At 40.4% G+C, this 21,202-nt stretch overlaps 4 protein-coding genes across 5 annotated transcripts in view; 2 read left to right on the top strand and 2 right to left on the bottom strand.

Annotated features, from left to right (window-relative positions):
- megf6b (multiple EGF-like-domains 6b) overlaps positions 1-1,434 on the bottom strand; it is a 62,595-nt gene extending 61,161 nt beyond the window's left edge. Inside the window, exon 1 of the mRNA XM_044176058.1 lies at positions 1,297-1,434. The gene's annotated coding sequence lies outside the window, so the exon portion shown is untranslated. The remainder of the gene's footprint in view (positions 1-1,296) is intronic.
- On the top strand, positions 1,047-7,733 carry akr7a3 (aldo-keto reductase family 7, member A3 (aflatoxin aldehyde reductase)). The gene is made up of 7 exons (XM_044176189.1): positions 1,047-1,515; positions 3,153-3,340; positions 3,527-3,631; positions 3,956-4,052; positions 4,980-5,079; positions 5,205-5,334; positions 5,823-7,733. The coding sequence occupies exons 1-7, from the start codon at positions 1,221-1,223 to the stop codon at positions 5,982-5,984; spliced, it is 1,077 nt and encodes a 358-aa protein (XP_044032124.1). The 5' UTR covers positions 1,047-1,220; the 3' UTR covers positions 5,985-7,733.
- Positions 6,405-9,025, bottom strand: mrto4 (MRT4 homolog, ribosome maturation factor). The gene is made up of 8 exons (XM_044176202.1): positions 8,903-9,025; positions 8,592-8,650; positions 8,379-8,482; positions 7,890-7,971; positions 7,727-7,794; positions 7,486-7,637; positions 6,873-6,949; positions 6,405-6,798 (listed from the first exon to the last, which is right to left on the bottom strand). The coding sequence occupies exons 1-8, from the start codon at positions 8,928-8,930 to the stop codon at positions 6,655-6,657; spliced, it is 714 nt and encodes a 237-aa protein (XP_044032137.1). The 5' UTR covers positions 8,931-9,025; the 3' UTR covers positions 6,405-6,654.
- A 973-nt stretch (positions 9,026-9,998) lies between these two features.
- Positions 9,999-21,202, top strand: part of iffo2b (intermediate filament family orphan 2b) — a 28,940-nt gene continuing 17,736 nt past the window's right edge. Inside the window, exon 1 of one of the 2 annotated variants that reach the window (XM_044176106.1) lies at positions 9,999-11,331. In XM_044176106.1, coding sequence (XP_044032041.1) covers positions 10,871-11,331 — 461 coding nt within the window. In that variant the 5' untranslated portion in view covers positions 9,999-10,870. The remainder of the gene's footprint in view (positions 11,332-21,202) is intronic. The other variant, XM_044176116.1, reaches the window with a different exon arrangement.

Genomic DNA, 21,202 nt, shown 5'->3' with positions numbered 1-21,202 from the left:
AAAATCTTAAAACTAGATTTTGAAACACAGCCCTTTACTAGTGCAAATTCCCAAACAAATTTGCAATTAATCAAATTAACAAAACCTATACTGACACATAGCAAACCAGGGCCTGGTTGATAATCCAGCCTTGCATCCAAGACCCCTTGAGGTGCTTGAACAACTATTTTAAATAGCACTACCAAAATAATGGCTTTAACTCCAAGATGTCAGCAGGCTTTCCTTTAATCACAAAGGCAACCTTTCTATAATCGTGACCAAATACCTTTAGTTGCCCAAATTTGGCTGGGGTTTCCTAAAGGGTTGTCTGTGTGGCAAATATATTGTGATAATTTGATTATTTATGAATTTGTTTGGTAATATGCCCTATTAAAACACAATCTAAACACAAATTGTAAACATCGATAGGTGGCTCCTGCATTTTTACCCAATCTAATCTTGAGGCCCTGTCTTATACAGGGGCCCTCAGTCAAAATCTAGTTTTAATACCTTTAATATTTCAGTCAATATTATAGTTACATGGTGCATATTCTTCAACTAAATGTGTGTTTAATCAAATTATCAAACTAACTTACAGCAAACCTCTGATAGGTTATTATTCCAGTGTAGAACCACTTGTTGGTTTCTGAGACTCTGGGGGGCTTAATAGGGTCCCACAGCTCATTTTTGTTCCCGGGGCCCCATAGTGGGTTATCACAAAAACTTCATATGAATGGTTCTTTAGTTAGGGTGCACTGAAAAACTATCCATTCTAATGTTTACGCCATTGTTGGATCAATCTACACTTGTCCAAATAAGATTTATTTTCAATTACCACACAGTATTAGCTGTGTGGTAAATATCTACAGTATATCTGGACAGCACATTGCTGGATGCGGGAGAAACTCAATGATCATGTTTTGTAAAATGGATGGTGATTTGCTGACCCCTTGTGGTTAGAAATAAGAACTACACGCTACATCTCGTATGGCAAGTGCTCTGCAGATGATGCAATGAAGAGACTTGAACAAATATTAACATAGCTAACCCTACATGTCTAAAACAACAGGAAGTGGTCACAGAAAACGAACTTTGCACTGTCTCAAGTCAAATAGCTTTTCTGTAAAATGATAATTTAGCACATGTTCTGTTTTAAACCGGCTAAGTAACTTTACGACGCTCCCTAACTAACATTTCCAACACGACCTTTGCCCTTCGCATGCTCGCTGCTGTATTGTAGCATGCAGTGGATAATAACAGGAGGGCTGTGCACACTCCGACAGAGTCACACTATCAAAGACGCGCTCACACATTTACCGAGGTTTGTGGCTCGTCGAAACATGTCGTCGTCTCAAGCTAAACGGCCGGTTTCCTTACTGGGAACTATGGCGTTCGGTGGACGAGCCGACGCCGAGCAGAGCCTGGAGATGGTGAAGACTTTCCTGGGAAGGGGACACAACCTGGTGGACACAGCCTTTATGTACGCGGATGGGAAGTCAGAGACGGTCATAGGGGGCATGAACCTTCCCAAAACAGGTATATCAGAAGCACCCATCTTCATCATAGTGAGCAGAAGTACTGGATTCTCTCAGTTTGCTAACGTTAACTGAGTTTCTAAGGTGAACTAACCAAGCTGTCCCTCATTGGACAGCGTACCTGCTGCTTGGCACCAGTTTGGAATTGTGGGTAACAGTTACTAATGCTACCGAAAACAACCGTAACCAACGTATAACGTTAACCAGCCCTGGGCCGTGTTTTGGTGACTTTTTCACGGATAAAACTTAGTATTTTTTATTTTTTTTTTATTTGTAACGGACCATGTACAATGTTGAACATAAATGTTAACGTTACTATTTGATATGTACCAGAGTAAGCTTGAAGGTAATTTATTTCTGCAGTCCTTTCCCAGGTCAATATTAAACATACACACAAAGACAAAACAGCACAAAAAACTAAGCTAGAATATTTGTATATTCAGTGGTTACAGAGTTGGGTAGCTACTAGCAGACTTACCAGGTTTTGTATTGATTAAACTCTGCTAGCAGTTACCTTTTGAAGAGGTACTATTGCCCTTCTATGAAGTAGGGGGACTCACACATTAAAAGAGGAATGGTGAAAATCAGATCAGCAGAGACCCGGATATCCTCACCTTTGGTCTCTAGTATGGTTCAGGCTCAATGCATCCTGCAGGATCCAGGTTCAATAGGGCACCAACAGCTACTTTTTGCCCAGTGGTCCCCTAACAGGTTGATGCGGACATGTTTGTGTGGCTTGTCCAAGAATGATGTCAAGTTCAGTGTCCTCTTCGTCACATGTTGGCGCATCAACTGTAACTGATAGCTAAATCTGGTACAAAGTATATCTAGTCTTTGAGATTAATGTGTTTACAGGGTCCCTGACAAATAAAATAAAATAAAGTAAGATTGCTGCCCACTGTGTCTGACACACTCATTACAACTGTCCTAAGCAGTTCAGACCCAACTTGTTTTAAATCGGGGGATCTCTGCAAACCAGAACCATGCAGCTCCTTGGAGATACTTGGACAATATTAACATCGACACTCACAGTGGGCAGCATTGGGCCCAGTGTTTTACCTGCCATTATAGTACAGTCACATTAACTGATGTACTGTATGTGGTATTAGTGGATCAGGACATGATGATGACTACTAAGTTGGAATATTGTCAAAATAATGTGTAAAAACTGCATGTTGGACCACTTCCTGGAGCCTGTTTGAGGCTGGACAAAGATAGTATAAAAATAAAAACACGGAAAGTAATAAGTATATTAACAATGTACTTTTATGATCATCATTATCATGATTTGGTGTGACTGTTGACTGGACTAAAGAACCTGTAGGCAAGTCCAGACTCTTAATATTACTATATATAATATCAAGAGTCATTAAGATATCAATTCAAGCTCAAGTCAGTGTTTTAAATCAGAAAATATACTTCCATCATTCTGGCCGTTGTTTGATTACAGGTTTGTTCCAGCAAAATGTGTAGCTTATTTGGTTGGTTTGAATGTTTTGTTTGAATATTCTGATAATTTGTATAAATTCACATAGTGTCTGAACTCCATGTTTATGCAAAAAAGAAAACCCACAGTTCTGTTCGCTGAAACCAACCTGTAAATGACATACTTTAAATTCACGTTTCTGTGTGACACAGTAAGCTTAGCTACCAAGGCCAACCCCTGGGATGGGAAGACGCTGAAGCCAGAGAGTGTGCGCTCTCAGCTGGAAACCTCCCTTCAGAGGCTGCGGACCAATTGTGTGGACCTTTTCTACCTCCATGCCCCTGACCACCAAAACCCCATCCAGGATACCCTTAGGGCCTGCAATGAACTCCACAAAGAGGTATCACTCCAAACATGTTGCTAAAACCGTTCCTGTAACACAACACACCAAAAAGATAACTACATATCTGTCCACAATGTATAAATTGTAAAATCAGTTGATACCGTACCTATCATGTTGTCAAGTATCTGCTTACTTGACAATATTTTATTAAACTGTGATTCAATGTTAAAATATCGCTCTCAGGGAAAATTCAAGGAGTTTGGCCTGTCAAACTATGCATCGTGGGAAGTGGCTGAAATTGTGTGCATCTGCAGACACAACAACTGGATTGTTCCCACTGTGTATCAGGTATTCTGGCACTTTTTAAAACATTGTCACCTCCAATCAATTGTGTCATTTTAGAGTAAATCAGCTGCTCAGTATATGTCAGAGTGAAAAACTAAAACTTGGTAAAAACTTTTTTGCAACTGCTTATCCAGCATCGCAGTAGTTTTCATTAAGGAAAGAAACTATGGTTAAGCATCCTTTTTATAGCAAAGTGACCCCAATGCCTCTTCCAACTCACTTTAATTAGGTTCCTGACCCCCATCTTTGCTTACTATACTTTCACTTGAATTTGACATCTTTGACTATTTTTCATACCCTAATTTAGACTCTTACAACCTTTCACAGGGAATGTACAATGCCACTACAAGACAGGTTGAGACAGAGTTGCTGCCGTGTCTGAGATACTGCGGAATGAGATTCTACGCATACAATCCCCTAGCAGGTGCTGTATATCTTCCTTCTGTGGTGCACTTTGCTCACACCATTTGAGTTGTTTCTTTCAAAAGGAGATACTCACAACTGGTGATAGTTGTCATGTTCTGTGGAGGAGTAATGTTAATCGTGTGTGTCCTGAACACTGTGACATCTCATGTGACACCATATTCTTGTTTTTAGCCATACTAGTGCCATGGCTCTATGGATGCCTCTGTCTGTCTGTCTGTCTGTCTGTCAGTCGGTCGGTCAGTCAGTCCACTACTTTGGTCCAGACTGAAATAGCTTAACAACTTTTGGGAACTGCCATGAAATTTTATGTAGACATTCATGGTCCCTATTGGATGTATTTTGAACTATTTTGATCTTCTGACCTTTCCTTTAGCACCACCAGTAGGTCAAATGTTTCACTCATCCTGTGAAATATCTCAACACTTACCAGATGGCTTGATACAAAATTAGACATTTATGGTGCCCAGATGATGAATCCTAATGATTTTGGTGATCACCTGACTTTGACTCTAGCGCCACCATGAGGTTGACATTTGTGGTTTTGAGTGAAATGTCTCAATTATTGGATGGATTGCATTGCAATTTGGTTTAATTATTTTGGTTTATGACCATATACTTGAAAAAGATTCCTATCTGTTAGCATGCTAACATGCTAAACTAATGGTGAACATGGTAAACGTCATACCTACTTAGCATGGACATGTTAGCATACTGACATTAGCATTTAGTGTAGTTCAAAGCACCATTGTGCCTACGTACAGCCTCACAGAGCTGTTACCATGGCTGTAGACCCTTAGTCTTGTTTTGACATTAACTACAACTTTTTCTCAAAATGTATCATGAAAAACCTTCATTTTGAGTGAGTGACATAAATAGTAGAACCCTAGATAATTTTAGCTTCAATTCTGACATTACTCCTCTGCAGGTGGCCTTCTGACAGGAAAGTACCATTATGAAGACAAAGATGGTTCCCAGCCTGCAGGACGATTCTTTGGTAACAGCTGGGCTGCAGCATACCAGGACAGGTGAAGACTTTCCAGACAACAAGGAACTGCCGTTTGTTTTATGTTGTTGCTAGGGAGGTATTTCTGCACTGTTTTTCAACACTGATCAAAAAATTATTGTGACTGTCCTCCTTCTTCTCTGTCAGATACTGGAAACAGAGTCAATTCCAGGCGATAGATGTGGTTCTAAAGGCCATGGAGACAGCATACGGCTCAGAGAAACCCAGCCTGACTTCTGCTGCTATGCGCTGGATTTACCACCACTCCCAACTTAAGGTATCTACTGTGCATGGATAGTTGCAGTGACATGAGATTATGTTTCATCATTATCATGTTCATTACTGAACCAATATTGGTCCTGCCCTGGCACCCTATTCAGATTGATAAACTGCAGTAGAAAACCTGAGATGTGAGCTAAAAAGGGCTTTCATCATGCAGCATTTAGTCTTTCAAGAATTCAAACACATTTGTCATTTCTGTATCAATAATCAGTGGTCAAGCATATCACTTTACATCACTAAGTACATAAGACAATACAACACGTACTGAGAACTAAGCCTGCAACTAACGATTATTATGGTATTTAACCATCTGGAAGTGCCTAGTCAGTTGTAACACTACAGAGTCAAAGGCTGTATTTGTGCTTATAGTAGCTGGAAAAAGTCATACCATATAACAACTTTAAATGAAACTCATTCCTCATTAAAACCATGTTTTGGTTTGACAGCATTGTGTTTCTCAGTTTAAGTTGTCGGCTGTTGCAGGGTGATCTTGGAGATGGAGTCATCATTGGCATGTCAAGTATGGAGCAACTTCAGCAAAACCTGGCTGCTGCAGAGGAGGGTCCTCTGGATGAGAGAGTGGTCGCCGCCTTCAATGAGGCCTGGAACCTCGTAGCCCATGAGTGTCCAAACTACTTCCGCTAAAGAGCCAAAATCTCCATAACAACCAAATATCAGCCACATTTATACAGAAAATAGATCTCCTAAGCCCCTTTTACTTAGCTACTTCTTATGAATGAATCAATTGAAGACCAGTATGTATTAATCTGTAAGAGCACTTAATTATTAATGTATAAAAGGTAAAAAGGAAAACTTAAGATTTTTTCAGGGAAAAAGAACCTTTTATGGAATCTGCCTTAATTAAGGTTGTTACATTAAAACTAAAACTCATTCCCAAATCAACAAAATGTTTTTCTTACACATAAAATGGGTTGGGTTAACACACCAATGGGTATCTGCTTAATTGTTTTGGCTGAAATGCAAAATAATTGCATGCAATACAAAACTCTCTCATTATGTTGACAAATCTTGACAAAACAAGTGGCATCAACACGTAAGACATCATTAAGTCTTTTGACTCCAGTCACCAGTGTTTACTGAACAACAATTCAGTCAAAAGCTAAAATTCAAGGTGAAGGACAGAAGTTCATGTTTTGGGGAGGGAAAAAAGGACAGAGGAAAGAGATTACACAGACTCCAGGGGCAGCACTGGCAGTCAGGATGAATGGTTTCAACATCAATGTCCCTCTGCTGTTGAAGGTTGGCAAAAACAACTTAAAAACAATGTGTACAAGCTCCTGCTCTTGCAGATGTTTCATTCTGCATCGTCATCATCTCCTTCTTCATTATCCTGCATAGACTCTTCCTCACCAGCACAGTTCTCAAACTCGCCTGTTTCTGAGTTCCACATACATTTGATCTGCACCTTGAATTCTGCCATCTCGATGCCAAAGAGTTTCTATAGACAAAAAAAAAAGTCAGTCAAATGCAACACGGTTAACATTTTCTGTAGTCAAACAGCGAAAAACTCACCAGAATACGAGCCTGCTCAGGAGTTAACACGTCTCCCTCCTTACAGACTTCATGGTCCTTCAGCAGCGTCACCACACCTTTCATAACAGATGATACAAAACGTGAATTATGTTTCATATCCAACTAATGGGGGGAAAATTACTGACTGATAAGGCTGTACAAGTACTGTCGGTGTAGCCACTAGCCAGAGCCTGATCAAGCTTATTCCTCTGTGCCATAGATCTTCGTTGTTGTCCAAAAACACATCAGTGAGCCACACCATAGCACTGGCAGACATGTTCCTTCATTACGATGTACATGGGCACTGTAGTTTGTTTTGAGTAAATCCCACATACCCCGTCCCGATGCTGTAAATACTCACTAAAGCACCAAATGTGTATTAATTTTTACTCCTGTTTGAGTATTTGTTGCTAAAACCTACATTGCTCAGCTGTATTAAAAATAGCCTTTTTTTTTTTTTTTTAAACAAAACTTTACATTTGTGATTTGATTTTAAAAATTTGGAGCTGACAGGGTAGGGAAATCCAAAAGGTTGATTTTGGTCTTTGCGTGGGATTTGTGGACAAAAGAAAAAAATATATAGAATAACGCCAGCTTTATTCTGTAATCTTACCTTTCTTGAGAGCAGTGGGAAGTCCTAATTGCCTCAACTGGGGCTCCATTGAGTGAGGAAACTGTTCCAGGGGTCCCTCATCCAGAGTTAAGTCCATCTGTGCCTGGTTGCCTGCCCGTGCGTAATCCATCTCTTTGAAATGATTGAAATACCTGTGGATAGAGAACACCATTTTGTCAAATAATGAACAATATCTGGAGAATCACTGCAACAATGGTGCATTAAATGAAGCCTTACTTACTCTTGTACCTCATCCTTTGTTTTATTTGTGAATAGTACTCCCACTTCTCCTCGCAGATATTTGCTGACCTGCGCATTATCAAAGGCAACAAAAAATGTCAAGTCTTTGCAATAGATTGTCATGATATTTTCTGGCTTAACACCACACATAAGATCTCGCCTACCTTGTGCAAATTATCTCTGTATTCGTCTGTTTCTCCTTTACCCAAGGCAACCACCATGACTTTATTTTTCCCGAAGAAGAATCTGTGGAACATAGAAGAGTCCGGTTAAATCGTTTCTTGTGGCACCAGTTAAAGGGCAACTCCAGTGTTGAACTGTCAGAAAATTGGGGGGATTACAAGAGACCGATTTTTCAAAAGAATGGTCAAAATCGAAGCAGTGGAGGCTGAGATATCCTGACTTTTAGTCCCTAATATGGGTCAAACTCCAACAGCACTGGATCCTACAATTCCCTTAATGCAACTTGATTTCCACTGGTACTATTATCAGGGTTACCTCAGACTTTAAAAAAGCTCCTCCAGAGCCACAGAAGACATTATACAACTGTTTTCACAGGCTGAGTAGTACTCCTTATGACTAGTAAACTGACCTCCATGTGTAAAATCGGTGAAATGCCCCTTTAAATTCATTGAAATGGTTTATGTCTTTACCTGCTGTGTTTCCATGCTGTCCTGATATCTTTCAGTTTGTTATTCCTCATATTGGCCACGGAGAAAATGAACAAGTTTCTGTAGGTGTCCACACATTTCCGTAACTAAAAAGACAAACAGGTGGAGGATTTAGTGTGACATGTCAACAGCTTCAGCTAACCCCAGGTAGCATATAACTATAGCTAACAGCAGACCAGAGCAGAAAACACTCACCTCCTCGATTAATTTCTGTTTTGACTCCAGTCCTTTCTTGGCTGTTTTCGTTAACGAAACTGATGGAAAGATCATGTGAAAAGTAGTCAATCAGTTAGCTATGAGTTTTAAATGATATCAGTCATCAGTAACTGTTACAGCTCCCCATGTATGTTCGCTGCTATTTCCCCAAGAAGGAGAAGCTAACGTTAGCCTGTTACCTAATTGACGTTACTTTTCTTTTGTTGCGGACATCTTTTATATACAAGCAACCGGGTAATAAGTTTAACCACTTTTTTTACATAATACAATTTGAACGTATATTTGCTTACTTTTCTTGTCCCTCTTTGACTTCGGCATGGTTTCGTCTCACGATGGCAGAGCAGCAGACGCACACGTGAAGTAAAAGGACCCCAAATGTTTCTCTTTGGTGAAGCTGACCATGTGGTGCCTGACTACAAAACACAAAAGAAGGGAGAAAAATAGACTTAATTCAAATATTTATAACTCATCGGGCAAAATCATTTAAAATGTTTTTTGTAGGATCTCTTTTATGTGTGCAATGCTACCAAATAGATAAAATTAGCTAAAATAGCCTAAAATATACTGATTAATATTAGACTTCATGCGGCCACATTATTAAATTGCATATTATGATATGGCATTTCACTTATTTTAGTAAATAACGTTTTCATTAAAAGTAACATTTTTCATAGCCTTGCCGAGCCGTTACAAATTCATTTGACATCTAAATGTAACATGACAGGATGAAGATAATGGGGATTATCGGCGGATTAACCCGCTAGGGGGCCCTACAACATGCAAGTGCAGTGAGCACTACATCACTCACAAAAATACATTTTCCTCAAAGACCCATGTAGGCCTATAACTGTATTGTGTGATACAAAGTAGCCTCCAAGTCCTATGAAAATAGTGGTGATACCGAAGCACTATGCCCTCAAGTAGGCATATATAGGTATATATGTAGCATACACAGCATATAGCTAAATATAAAATATAAACTATAATATATACATATCAAAATCAGAAAAACTTTATTGTCCATTACAAGGCAATGGAAAGTAAATGGAAGTAAAACAGACACACAGCACCCCTACAGCATATGAACACAAATTTATGATACCCTACAAATATAGTCATATAATAGAGTAAAATAAACTATGATTAATGATCCAGTTCCAGGAACAGTTTACAAGAAGACAGAAATAGACATACATCTAAAAACAAGGACAACAAAGCTGAACAAAGATAGGTCAAAATAAACACAGAACTATTATGTACACACAAGTAGGAGAACAAATAGGCATTTATATAAATATATATGAAAAGCAACAATGATCAACAACATACAATGTTTATATACAACTCAAGTGTTTCTGTTAATTGTAACAGAAAGGAATAAATATTGAATGGGTAATGTTATAGATTACTTTATATACATGAAGTGGGTGATTATGAACAGTATAGGCACGTATACATGTCTATATACAGTAGGCCTCTATACAGCGTGCAGGATTTTTATTTGACATCGCTGATGATAACAAGTTAAACCTCTTAATGATATGCCTGAATAAAATGTGTAAAACGAAATTAATTGAAAATGCATTGTTGTTATGGTCTACTTTATCCTATTAATTAGGCTTGTATTTATGCCGTCAGCCAGGATGTCTGTGTGCGAGGGAAAGGGGGAGGGGACGTGGGAGGGGCTGATGTCGGTGACAGTGCCTAGTTTAGCACTTTGCAACATGATCCGTGAGAGGCCGGGCTCTGCGGTCCTGAGTCCTGTAGACCCACCGCACCACATGGAGACTGGATAAGAGCTACTGTAACGGGGGGAATGACAAAGAAAGAAGGTGGACCGTCTTCCTCTGGCTATATGAACCCGCACAGCATCAGCAGCTCCTGACACAGCAAAGGCAAACACAGAGATGAGGGTGACGGGAAGTACTGCCGGTGCACATTGCGGTCTGCGTCAAACCTCTCTCTCTCCTTCACAACATAATGCCCTCGGTGCCTCTTAAAGGACTTTCTGGGTTTATTATCTGCTCGTGAACACCCATGCTGCAGGGGTCCATGCCAGTATCTCGGGGTAAACATCCAGCAGGGACAGTGATGGTCACTCCGTCTCCAGCCACATCTGCATTGTAAGGAAAAACTCGTCCTGGCCTGGGAGTGGGATTTGTGAAGGAATATGCAGAGATAAGAATAACGGGTTTTGTTGTTGCATCCAAAACCAGACAGAGCCATAGTTGGATTACCCGGTGTTGCTGTTTGCCAACATGAACTCGCTGTTTTTCTCCGATTCTCCGCCCGGTCAGGTCTGCAACGTCCCCACCGGGTCGGCCCTGCGAAACGACCTGGGCTCCAACATCCACGTGCTGAAAACCCTCAACCTGCGATTCCGATGTTTCCTTGCCAAAGTCCACGAACTGGAGAGGAGAAACAAACTGCTGGAGAGCCAGCTGCAGCAAGCTCTGCAGAGACCGCAGTACCGTCACCTTTACGCCCGTGAAGTTGCCGTGCAGACGGACGGTCCCGAGTCGCGGCTGCCGGGCACCATCTGGAGTTTCACCCACGTCCGCAGGCAAGGGGAGCGCTTTGAGACCCTGCGCGGGCCCGGGGTGACGTGGACGCATCCGGACGGAGTTGGGGTCCAAATAGACACCATTACCCCAGAACTGAGAGCTCTGTATAACGTGCTGGCCAAAGTCAAGAGGGAGAGGGACGAGTACAGGAAAAGGTGAGTAAAAGGCCGGTCAGCATGACTGCACTGATGTGAAACTAGTGTGTTTGTTGATGTATGTGCTGTTGAAAGTTCCTCCATCAATCTGGCAATTTAGAGCATGTTTCCATAACTAATATATGTAGGCCTAGTAGCACTATCAATTTTTTGATAGCATCCTAATATGAATCATTTGCAGAGGAGTAGCAGAGAATTAAAGGCCTTGAAAGAATGTTGCTGTGGGCCCCCCTTTTCTTTTCTGGGCCCCTGTCATCACTGCCCTCAGCTAGCTACATAGAGATCAGAGCAAAAGTGAAAATAAGTACAAAATGTTGCTACATACTCACCATAGACTATCACAGATCCACTTAAAGGAATATTGTGGGATTTCTCTTTAAGCCTCCATCGTAGTCCACACTGCAGTCACTCAAGTTCAAGGGTTGACTCATTCAATGTTGATGTAGCAGTTTATAAGCCCAGATGTTATTCTAATGGAGTGTTTCATTAAATCAAGACACATAATCACTGTTTGCCCTTAAAGATAGACTGGTTTTTAACACTTTTCACTGTTCACATTAGGGGTGAGAAGATTAGTCAATTACTCAGCAACTAATTTGATAATAGCACATTATTCGAGAACTCGCAGAATTGATCTCTGAGTTGGTTGACAGAGCTGAGTGGTGGTGATCAAGTAGCTGTTTTCATCTCTACCCATCACCTTGTGACTTATCAATGTGACTTTTTGCTTCCCATGTGGGTGTGGCTCGCAAAATGTCACCAGATGTCCATCTGACAGAATAGTGGAGGGACATCACAGTGACAGAGGTACACTTGAGATAGTATTTCACATGAAGGGTGTCAGAGCTGAGTGGGTGCTCAGCATTTTAGTTACACAAAGACGTTTATCGTGAATTGAACTGATCCTGTTTTTTCACACGCTTCTGAGGAAATTCCTTTGCACGGCTCAGTCTCCACCAATTGTTTTTCTTCTTGAGTCACATTAATTGCGTTTCCTTGAGGGCTCGCTGCAGCGTCCCCGGCTGACCCACGTCACTGCTGGCCGGCTTGGCTGGCTACTGGAGGGAGAGATGCCAAGCAACCGCCTGCTTCTGTTTGCAGTCATGATTCAAGCAGAGAGGCATTTTAACAGGCCTCTGTCTGCTCAGTGAGGTCGGCTGTGACGAACACTGACTTCCCTGCGAGTGCACTGACTCAGTGACACAGAATGCGTGTGCTCTCCCACTCCTTTGGGAATCTGCATATCCTGTCCAGTCATTCTCTGTAACAGCAGCATATCCTTTTTTGTGCATTTCTGCTTGAGAAGATGAACGGCAGTGACTGGGACAGCAGCCAAATTTGAAACTGCTGCAGCTCAAGTCCAAAATTTTGGATCTCCTTTGGCAAAAATGGGAGCACATTGAAACAGCCATCTCAGTTGGCTAACAGTTAGTTAGCAAAATATATAAAGCCACTGCACTTTGCACATTCGCTCATAAAACATATGTTATGCTTCCAAATAGTGGCTGTTGAGTTGTTGGTAAACTGGTTTTCTATACGTTTTATTCATTATTATTACATAGGTATAGTTATTGTAGGTGTTATTTAGGTGTGTTTACATTTTACTTTAATGACACAAGTGTCAAACATGTTCTTAATTTTCTTTCTACATCTAGAGAAGTAAGGAACAAGACACATTTCTAGCCTCTTTGTGTTGGCCAATAATCTTGGTAATCAATCTCTTTCACTGCCTCGCACATTCCTTCTCTGCTCTAAGCTCCATAATTGCATCACTGCTGAGTTCACTGCCCAGTTGTTTTCTCTCTGTCTCCCAGTCTAAATCCTCTTTACTATAGTCACGTTTCAGCATTCAATCCCCGAGCCCCATCCTGCCATGCCTGTTCTGTTCTTCTTTTTGTGTTCAGCCATTCCTTCGCCCCTCACTCCACCCCTCTATAGGCCTTCCACCCCTCCGCTCCTCTCTGTGTCACGCTTGCTGCTTTGTAAGGCATCCTCAATTTTGACTGAGGCACCGCCTGTGCTCCCAAATCGCCCTGGTGATTTATTAAAGCTTTGTGAGAGTGGACACACACAAGGAGATGGATGGCCAACTGGTCCATTTCTGATCTGGCCACTTGCATCCATACCATGAAATACTCTCTTGTTTACTTCATTGTCGTTTTACAGTATGCCTCTTCCTGATTTCTGAGCCTGAGGCAAAACGGTGTGATTTGTCATATGTTGTTGTTTGTAACAAAGTCACTTATGTAGTTGTAGCGTGAACTTAGTTCAGAGGCTGCTTGAATACACGAAAAGACTCAAAAATAATAGAAAAACTATTTGCCAGGACAATAAAGATGTAAAATATGGGCCTAGAAATGTGAAAGTACAGGAGCCAGGATCGTTTTTAACTTCTTGAACCCTGATTTTCCCCTTTAAATGAAAAACAATACACTGTTGTAAACAACTGCAGTGTAAATGAGCATACGCCTGCTTGCAGATATTATGCACTCTGTTAGGTAGCTATCTGACAGTATATATTGTTTTGAAAATTTAAATCCACTTGCATCACCCTTAAGATATGCCAACAGTGAACCTTTGCAGTCTAAGAACCAGAAAAATAAACTTTAGAACAATTTGAATTTGCAGGAAGAATTAATATGAAATCATTGATACTATAAAATACATACTTCTACAATTCAAAAATCTCAAGTGTGAATTAATTAATAAGGAATGATGAAGTTAATCTTTAATTTGACACATTTGCTTTCAGTAATTTCTTTCTCAGCAACATGAGTGTCATTTTAGAAAATACTTAAGAACTATTCTGTGTACCAACTTTTCTTAACTTCGCTCTTCAGACAAAAGTTACAAAATCACATTTGAGTGCCTTTTTCGAATGAGTTGGCTTTATTTTTCCTTTATTTCATTTCATGATTTTTTTTATCGAATTACAGTGTTTTTTTAAACTTCTCAATTTATATTAAATGTAGAAAAAGTGCAATTTTGTCATACAAAGAAAGCCACAGATTCCGACTGAATTGTACGGTCACAAAAAAGTAGAAATAAGGTTCTAGTGTGCTGATATTTCCTCAACCATCTACAGTTATTAGCCATTTTTCTTAGCAGAAAAGTTCATCGCTCCAAAAAACCTGAATTGACCATAATTATATTTCCAAATCAGCTACTCTCCATTGTACAACATCCGTTTGGTTACTGGATGTATTTGTAGATCTGGAATAGTCCACATTCTTACAGTAACTCCTTTATCTGATTTTTCACTTTCAGAACACTGTTGTGTTCATTCACTGCCATCAAAAAGTGCAAAAGTGTGCTTGATCATCACACACACACACACAGTCCCCCTCTCTGTCTCACACACTAACGTACAACCCACACACATACAATTGTCCAAGGACTAGCTTCATAAATCAGACACGGAGCATATATGAACGTCCACTTAGTGCCACAGTGTCTGGGCAGTGGGGTTACATACTTCTCACACTGACAAATGACCGTGCAAAGGAGGATGGGTAAGGTCGGTGCCCTTATCCACACTGTTTTTTACCCCACTGTCTTGCTTCACGGAAAAATGTATCACTTGGATGTCAGTGAGTCTCTGCCAATAATTGCCACCAGCATGCAATTGTGCTTAAAAGGTCACGAAAACAGTGGCTGTCATTGACAAACGTATTTGACAGTCGGCTAGGCACCGTATGTTAGCTAAGGACAGAAACTGTGTCTAGCTGCCTATGACAGCTACCTTTATGTGACCATGAAGGCAAAGTGCCCATTTGTCTAGAATTTACATGTTATACTGTTGGTGCAGAGATATTGCAGACAGCTTTATCTATTATGCAGATTACTGCACAGACAGAAAGATAAGGACTAAAAGACAGCAGTTATACTTGTCCTAATATGCTAATACCTTTTCAAAAAGCTGTATGAATAAAGATAAGGGTAGTTCTTTGCTTATTCCAAAGATGAGAGCACAGTACACAGTTGATATTACTGTAGTTTACATGATTTTCTGTGGAATAGAAGCAATGTAGGAGGCAGCTATCGAGATGATTACACAGACAGAAAGAAAGAGATGCAGAGAGCAGGATAATTTACAGTATCATGCCATTTTAAAGGTGCAGTGCTTACTGTGGTGTTTTATACATGCTGTAGTGTAGCAAAGGACACATTAGCTACCAGCCCTGTCCCGGTTGGGACTTGAACCTGAGGTCATTGCTGTGGCCTCTCCTAATTGGTTGTTTATCCCATCAGTGAACAGAGGCCAAACAACTGGCCTGCTGGATCACAATGTGGGCGATACAGGATGTATAGTGAACCAGAACAGTCTCTGGGCCTCCTGGGCATGTTCTTCCTGCATGAATAATTCACGTACAGCTGAATTTAGCTGTGTGTGGATCAATGTAATGAGAATTCACTGAAGACACTTTTCTGAAGCTTTGATCTTTTCTTCCTGTGCTTAAGAGAGGTGAAAGGCAGAGTTGAGCATCTCTTTTGAAAGTAGGATTCAGGGTTGCTGTACTAAAGTACTGACTAATTACAGGTTGAGGGTATACTGTGATTCCAAAGCTGAAGGCTGCATTGAAGTTGCATTCAAATATCATATTTCCCCATGAAGAGCAACGCTGATGAGCTCTACAGCCTCTCTCTGTCTGTCTTTCGTGCTGATCTGCCCTGTGTATAATCCAGGCCGTCTATTCATTAGAGGGATTTTCTCTAAGCTGTCACCTAGCACCGAGGCTCCAACCTCCAGCCAGCCTTGCACCACATCCTGGCACGCAGCCGCTGCACTGAACTGGGGCCTCTTGAAGTGGAAGACTCCCTGCTGCTGAGATACAGCGAGAGAGAAAGAGAGAGAGAGCTCAGTTCACTAAGACCATTGAGCTCCAGATTAGAGTCTATATTGTTCCTCTCTTACGCCCTCTTCCTGTCTGTGTGGTGCGCGTTGCTTAAGCTCACAACATGTTTTTGAATTTGCTCTCTAGTATTATTATAGGTCATCTTTACTGCTTAGACAAAGTCTTCATTTTGTAGATATCATCATCATTACAAACCTGGACTGTCCTCAGTGGAAATGTTCAAGGATATAGTTTATTCCTCTGTGCCAAAGACCTCCATTATTACGATGAACATGGGCATTGTAGTTTATTTTGAGTGAATCCCACATACAGAAAGAGCAGTGGTTACCAACCTGGGGTCGCAAGATAAATCTGAGGGGTCCTGGGATGATTAATACGTTAGGAGAGAAGAAAAGAAGCTCATTTCTACAACACAAAATGTGTTGAACTGCTCACAGCTCATAGACCTGTGCAGCTTGTGGTGAGGGGTCATGAGTAGGCATTGTTTGTTAATTGTTAATTGTTAATCTGCAGCTGAAAATAGTCCCCAACAAATGCACTAATAGCCTCTTTTTGAGTAACGTTTGCTTGAAACTACAGTGCCCTGCTGTTTTAGAAAATGACTGAGGCTTGTTTCGATCTGAATCTATACATTTGTGACATGTTTTTAAGGACTGACATTTTCAGCAGGAACCAGTGGACTTGGGCCTAAGTACCACAGACAGGGCAGGAAAGGTGGAAAGTATTGAGAGACAGATAAACGCATTATTGGGTTTTGTGTTTTCATGGGATTTGTTGACAATAAGAAAAATATAGAACAACGGCAGCCTCATTCTTTAAGGAACATAGTTGTCCATGGACCCAGACCATTATTAAGACAAGAAAAAGCCAACAATTGCGGCATCTGCAAAAGATGAAAAAAGAGAAGAAAAAAATGGAAATGTGGTCTCTCTCTATCTCAGGATCGATCTATTTGGAAGGAAAATCTGGGTGATGCCATGATGGGAGTGATCTACCCCCTGTGCTTCGCTGTTCTCTCTGTGCTTGTGTCTGGAGCTGCTGTGTGGTGCAGCTGTGGTTGATTATTCATGGGTATCGATACAGCTGAAAGCAGTGGCATCTTGCCATATTTAAAAGTGCAGGAATGCACCTGTCTTTTGTAAGGACTGACTACATAGGGAAAGTGAGCTGTACCGTAGGTTTGGTTGGTGGGTTGCTTTGGAAAAGCGCTGCTACGCCTTACAGCCGTTGTGGCCTGAAGCAAAGCAGGAGACATACAGTTTGTTAGGTCAAGTAAATCTTTCTGCTAAGTCCATAATCATTGAACCTAATCCCTATTTATACCTCATAATTTAAAAAGTGTCTTTGCCTTTCTGTTCAGACCTGCTCAGTTTGAAAAGCTATTGCACCTTTTCTAAATGCCTGGATGTGCTGACACAGCATCCTGACTTAATAACCTCTGTATTTCAAGAGCTTGTTCTTCCAGAGGAAATGCTGGTTTGTTAGACACCTTAAAAACAAACACACACATGTTTGAGCAGTATATAATGTCATACATGTGCCAAATAGAAAGATGGTGTGCGAGAGTCTTGACAGGGTATTAAATCTGTCTCTGTGTTCTTGCATGCTTGACCTTAAAGAAGACCAGATGTCAGAGCTCCTTGGAAATCTTAATGTTGTGAGAGATAGAGTGCTTTAACCTCCTGAGGCAGCGTTTTCATTATGGCTCTCACAGCAGCAAAAATTTTTTTATCATGTTAAAGGTACAATTTGTGTATCTATATGTGTGTCTATATTTTCAATCATGACCAGTTGAGAAACACACAGAATGCATATACTTCATCTATATGTCAAAAATTAACATAGATATATACCTATATAAATATATAATATATAAAATATATAATAAAGATTTACAGATTGGGTCTTTAATAATGTTGATTTTCAGTGAACATTTGAATCACACATACTGCATTCTCTGTATTGGTTTAGGGCCTTCTTGGTTCATCTTTACTGAACATGCCAATAGCCTTTTTCCATCTTCACATCCTTTTAAGCTGTGATTTTCTCCTTCATTTAAGCAGAAGAAAATATAAGAAATACTCTATTAAGGGTCTCAAAGTCAAATTACCCAGGGTCCACTGGCCAGGTTGGCTTGGGGGGGGGGCACTTGACAACACATCAGTAAAAAGTTGTTTAGTTTTTTGATAGTAAATTGGAAGGTGAGCTTGTCACTTGTATTCCTTGAGAACAGCATCTTTTCTTTACAGCTGAGACAGTTAGCTGTCACATTAAACTCCATGAAAATGTAATCAATTGCGCACCTCTCTCGAAGCTGTCTGCTCCAGGTACACCTTTCTTTTGGGTTTAGAAAGACATTTTGGTGTTTGGTGCGAGGTGGTAAATCAAAGTGCCGTTGGTCGTCGCTAAGGTGTTTGTGTTGACAAGTCGTGTAGTTGAGCACATCTTGCTGAGTGTGAAATAGAAAGCCAACTTTTATTAAGGCTGCAACTAACAATTATTTTAATTATTGTAATCTGTCAGTTATTTACTCAATTAAATCATTTAATTGAATGTAAAAAAATATATCACAATTTCCCAAAGCCCAAGGTGCTGTCTTCAGATGTCTTGTTTTATCCAGCCAACAACAAAAAGATATTCAGTTCAAGACTAAGAAACTAAGAAAAGAGTGGCTGGAACATGAGAATTCTGGCATATTTTCTTTAAAAAAAATGACTCAATTGATTGACTCATTGATTAATCATTGCAACATCAATTTTGCAGCCTTACAAAATTAGATGATTACTCTAGAATAAAAGACTGGAGAGGCTGTGGCTCAGGAGGCAAGAGTGGGTCATCCGTTACAGGGTTGGTGGTTCGATCCCTGGTTCCTCCCATCCTTGAGCAAGACACTGAACCCTGAAGGTGAGGTCAGTGTCTTGCATGCCATCTGTGTTGTGAGTTAGTGTGTGTGAATGGATGAATGAGAGCCACATTGTAAAGTGCCTTGGATAAAAGCGGTCCATTTACCAAAACTCAACATGGAAACAATACAGTCTAAACATGCAGGGGGATGTTATGAAACTGTCTCGTGGGGTGGATCTGGCCCCCCAGGCCGGTAGTTTCAGTTCGCTGTGATTAAATGAAACATGATTGTGGTCAAGAAACCAGATTTCTTCTGAATAGAACAGCAGTTTTATGTTCACTCATGGGGTTCATCCTACTACAGGTGTGTGTACCCAGGGGCACAAAAGATATTTATCTAGTGGTGATGTCTCATAGCTCTATTATGTCTCACATAATTGGACTGTACACACCCTGGCCAGTGAGGATTTGTGCCAGAAGTGAACTTCATCTTCTTTTCTTCTTTAATGGGATGTCACTCCCAGTGCAGCTCCACCCTAACATGGCTGGGCATGCAGGCCGTTGTTTGTGCTCTTCTTCTTATGCACTTACAAGGAACCTTCACAAATCCATGTCATTTGTCAACCTGAACAACCAACTCAAAGCCCATCATTATAGGACTGTTAATAAGTCTGTCTCTCTTTAGTGAAGTGTTTTTACAAGTTATGTCCTTACAGTTTATTACACTTACACTTACTACATTCTGTTGTATGTAAAGTCAATAGCCAGGGGCGCAGAGCTATTATGTAGACTGCAGTAAATGAAATCAGTAGGATAATAACAACTTAACAGCACAGTAGTGTGCTTTGCAGGATGTGGGGTGGGGTCAGTTTGCAGTGAGGGACTGAAGACAAAGACTGCAGAGAAAACCGATTTTCTGTCACCCCCTCTGCTGCAGACTTGCACTAATAAGCAATAAATGAATTCTCGTTCCTGTGTGTTAATATCATTTTTCCTTTTTTGTGCGTTAACTGAGTCCTGAGAGAGAAAACAAAGCAATATTATCATTATAATTTGTATATAACGAATCAATAAAATAGTCTGCGTGATAAAATCTCACTTTCCGGGTGCTTATCAGTAATTCTGAAGTTAGTAAGAAACTCTTGTTGACAGAAACTCTTTTTACTTTACCAGTTCTGCCAGCAAAGACATTTACCTGTCAACTATTATAAACACAAACAAATCAATCGGCAACACCTTTGCATGTCCCTACAAAGGCTGAACACTAACGGTTTGAGAAATTGCCATTAGAAACACTTGCATAAGCTCCTTTGAAAGCAATTATCCTTTTTTTTCAGGTCATTCTTAGGTCATACCTATTAGTTAGAAACTGATGATAATTACATGTGAACACCCATGACAGCTAACCTGACAGCCAGCATCCCTTAGGCCAGAGAAAAGAGGGCTAGGACAGGCTTTGGGAGTTAAGCAATTAGATAATGCATGTGCGCAGTGCAAACAAGTAAAGCTCACACCCATATCGTCGGGAAAAATCAGTGTGGCAATGTTGTGGGGCCCGGTCAGGACGGAGGTTTAGACATGTTACAACATTGGCTCCTCCTGATTATCTGTCAGTCCATCAGTATGAAGGGAGGATCCACTGGTGTTGTACCAAACCCTCTATTCAGATGGATTCTTTGATCTGTGTAAATTAGTTGGTTATAGTGTCACCTTGTTCCAAAAAAACGTCAGGAACATCATTTATGTGCAGGCTATATTTATTTTTAATGTTTCCTTGTTGTGTTGCATGTCATACAATATTTTATTCTGCCTGAACTTGCTTCTCAGAGCCCCTTGCAGTGAGTGAGGATTTACAGTAGATTATATACAATATGAAGTTTTAGTTTGCTAATGATTCATGAAGATCTGCTGACACAAATGAAGCTTATAGAAGCTTTATCCCTGTTTGAGAACTTTAATTAAGAGGAAGATGCCCGGTTTAAGACACGAGAACATTCATCAAACTCACATTTCCCAGTGCATACAACCTCTCATCCTCAAAGTTAACGCTAGTTAATGCATTACATCCAGAGCTTTGACAAGTGTGTACCAATTAACACTAGAAAATGTAACAGTTTGTCTAAATGTAATAAAAAGCTGCACTTTCTTGGCCTAAAACTATCATTAAACTT

This window comes from Siniperca chuatsi, linkage group LG2 (assembly GCF_020085105.1).
Source record: "Siniperca chuatsi isolate FFG_IHB_CAS linkage group LG2, ASM2008510v1, whole genome shotgun sequence".
NCBI lineage: Eukaryota > Metazoa > Chordata > Actinopteri > Centrarchiformes > Sinipercidae > Siniperca > Siniperca chuatsi.
This window is presented reverse-complemented; position numbering and strand designations above follow the sequence as displayed.